Source organism: Phaethon lepturus, unplaced genomic scaffold (assembly GCF_000687285.1).
Source record: "Phaethon lepturus isolate BGI_N335 unplaced genomic scaffold, ASM68728v1 scaffold26758, whole genome shotgun sequence".
Taxonomy (NCBI): domain Eukaryota; kingdom Metazoa; phylum Chordata; class Aves; order Phaethontiformes; family Phaethontidae; genus Phaethon; species Phaethon lepturus.
In genome coordinates this window covers 11,487-13,766 of record NW_010558728.1, presented here as the reverse complement: position 1 = coordinate 13,766, position 2,280 = coordinate 11,487, and the positions used below count along the sequence as shown (strand labels likewise).

The window sequence follows — 2,280 nt, the reverse complement described above, 5'->3', positions numbered from 1 at the left end:
TCTGGGAGATGAGGAGGGGGGAGAAGGGGCTGACAAGGAAAGGCAGTGGGTGGTGATGGAGGGAAGCCTGGGGTCTGTGGAAGGGCGGCTGTGCCCTGTGGGTGAGCGGCACATCCTTGTGTGTGGCACTCCAGAGGCGACCTTTCTTTCTGCAAAGAGGCGGCTGGAGGTAAATGTACTTCAGGTCTTCATACGGTCCCCTGAGCCCCTGTGCGTACCTCCCTGCCAAACTGTGTACCCAGAGCCACCTCCCTGCTGGGGTCAGTGTGCGCCCATCACTCATTGTCCTGTCTGTGGTGTTTGCAGGTCCATTCATGGAGCTTGTGGAAGGGAAGAAGATCTCCTGCAAGAAACTCCTCACCTTTCTGCTCTTCAGCTTCATATTCAGTTCCTGTCTCTTTGTTTCTCTTCGTCAGTTCAGAACTTCTGAGCCAGAGCATTACGATTCCAATCCCTCTGCACAAACAGCCCATGCTGGAAATACCAGTACCCCACCAAAGGCTGAGCACAGGCTGACCATCCTGCTGTGGAAGTGGCCCTTTGGGCACCACTTCAACTTCATAAACTGCTCAGAGCTCTATGGCACCCCGGACTGCCACTTCACTGTAAACCACAGCTGGTCCCAAAAGGCTGATGCTGTGATTATGCATCACAGGGATGTGTGCAGAGACACGGAGGGGCTGGCCCAGCTCCCCAGACTCCCATCCCAGCGCTGGATCTGGTTCAACCTGGAGTCCCCAAGTCACTCTCCAAACTTAGGCGCCATGGACAACCTCTTCAACCTGACCATGTCTTACCGGAGAGACTCAGACATCTTCACCCCTTATGGGGAGCTGCAGCTCCTTGGCCAGCCCCAGCCGCTCAGCATCCCACCCAAGACCAAGCTGGTGGCCTGGGTAGTCAGCAACTGGAGAGCAGGCTCCCACCGGGTGAAGTACTACCAGGAGCTGAAGAAACACATTGCTGTGGATGTCTATGGGCGGCATCACTTGCCCCTGCCCTGGGACAAGCTCCTTCCCACTGTGTCCCAGTACAACTTCTACCTGGCTTTTGAGAACTCGCGGCATGAAGACTACATCACCGAGAAGCTCTGGAGGAACGCCTTGTCCTCTGGCACTGTCCCTGTCGTGCTGGGGCCTCCTCGAGAAAACTATGAGCGCTTCTTACCCCCTGACTCCTTCATCCATGTTGATGACTTTGCCAGTGCTGGGGACCTGGCGCGGTACCTGTGGGAGCTGAGTGAGGATGCCGAGAGATACCAGAGCTACTTCCAGTGGCGCAAGTGGTTGAAACCCGTGGCGGGGGCCAGCTGGGCCCTGCACGTCTGCAGAGCTTGTCATTTTTTGCAGACGACGGAGGCCAGGTACCGGGTCGTGCCCGATCTGTCTGAGTGGTTCGTGTAACTGCTGTTTGCTCAGCTCTCTGCTGCGTTGCAATCTTTTTGTCCTTGCTGACAGGTTGCAATTTCACAGGATGATTGAACTTGATGGAAATGGAGGGACAAGAGGAGCTTTGAAGCAAACAAGGACAAGGAAGCAATTAGGTGTTTGTACATCTTTGTCTTACTGGAGAATAGACTGTCAGATAGAGTAGTACACTGGCTTTTTTGCTGATCTGTTAGCTGCCTCAACAACTTGTTATGCTGGCTTGGTCTTTGGAGAAGTTCACCTTCAGTCTCTGCAAACAATTCAGGATCAGCTCCACAGGTTGGAGGACTGAAGCAAGTGGCCAAGAGGGGAAGGTGAAATAGCAATATGTATCATAAACCTGTTTCAAGGACTTTGTGCAAAGCTGCAGCTTGAAGGGGCAGCCACACCACGAGGCTGCCTACTGCTGCGGGAGGAACTGGCCATGCTCTTCCCTCCCAGCTCCAGTCCTGCCCTTGCTCTGCCTCGGGCTCTGCCTGAATGAATGCCTTTGGGGTGCTGCATCGAGATGCTACACTGGCAGAAAACTGCTCATTTTATTTTACAAGGCTGTTTTTTGGACAGGTTAGTGAGGCAATGTGGGTTTGAGGAAGGGTCTGACAGCAGCAGACTGGTGCAGGTAAAGTGTAGGGTGCCAAGAATGCCCCCAAAAGAACTGTAAGTTTTAGTACCTATGGCACTGTGTCAAGGAGACACTCAGGACCAGCACGTGATGAGCTAGCTACCTCCTCCTCTGTGCCTCGGACATCGCAACTTCTGCCATCAGCTGATGCCCCTAGGCCATGTGTTTAAAAAACAGTGAATGATTGGCTTTTATTGAGCGTCCTGCTGCCGTTCAGGTCGTATTGCTGGA

The 2,280-nt window shown here is 53.6% G+C and overlaps 1 protein-coding gene across 1 annotated transcript; it reads left to right on the top strand.

The window, feature by feature from the left end:
- Positions 1-314: 314 nt before the first annotated feature.
- Positions 315-1,403, top strand: LOC104625518 (alpha-(1,3)-fucosyltransferase 6-like). Its single transcript, XM_010293163.1, has one exon. The coding sequence runs from the start codon at positions 315-317 to the stop codon at positions 1,401-1,403; it is 1,089 nt and encodes a 362-aa protein (XP_010291465.1).
- Positions 1,404-2,280: the final 877 nt, after the last annotated feature.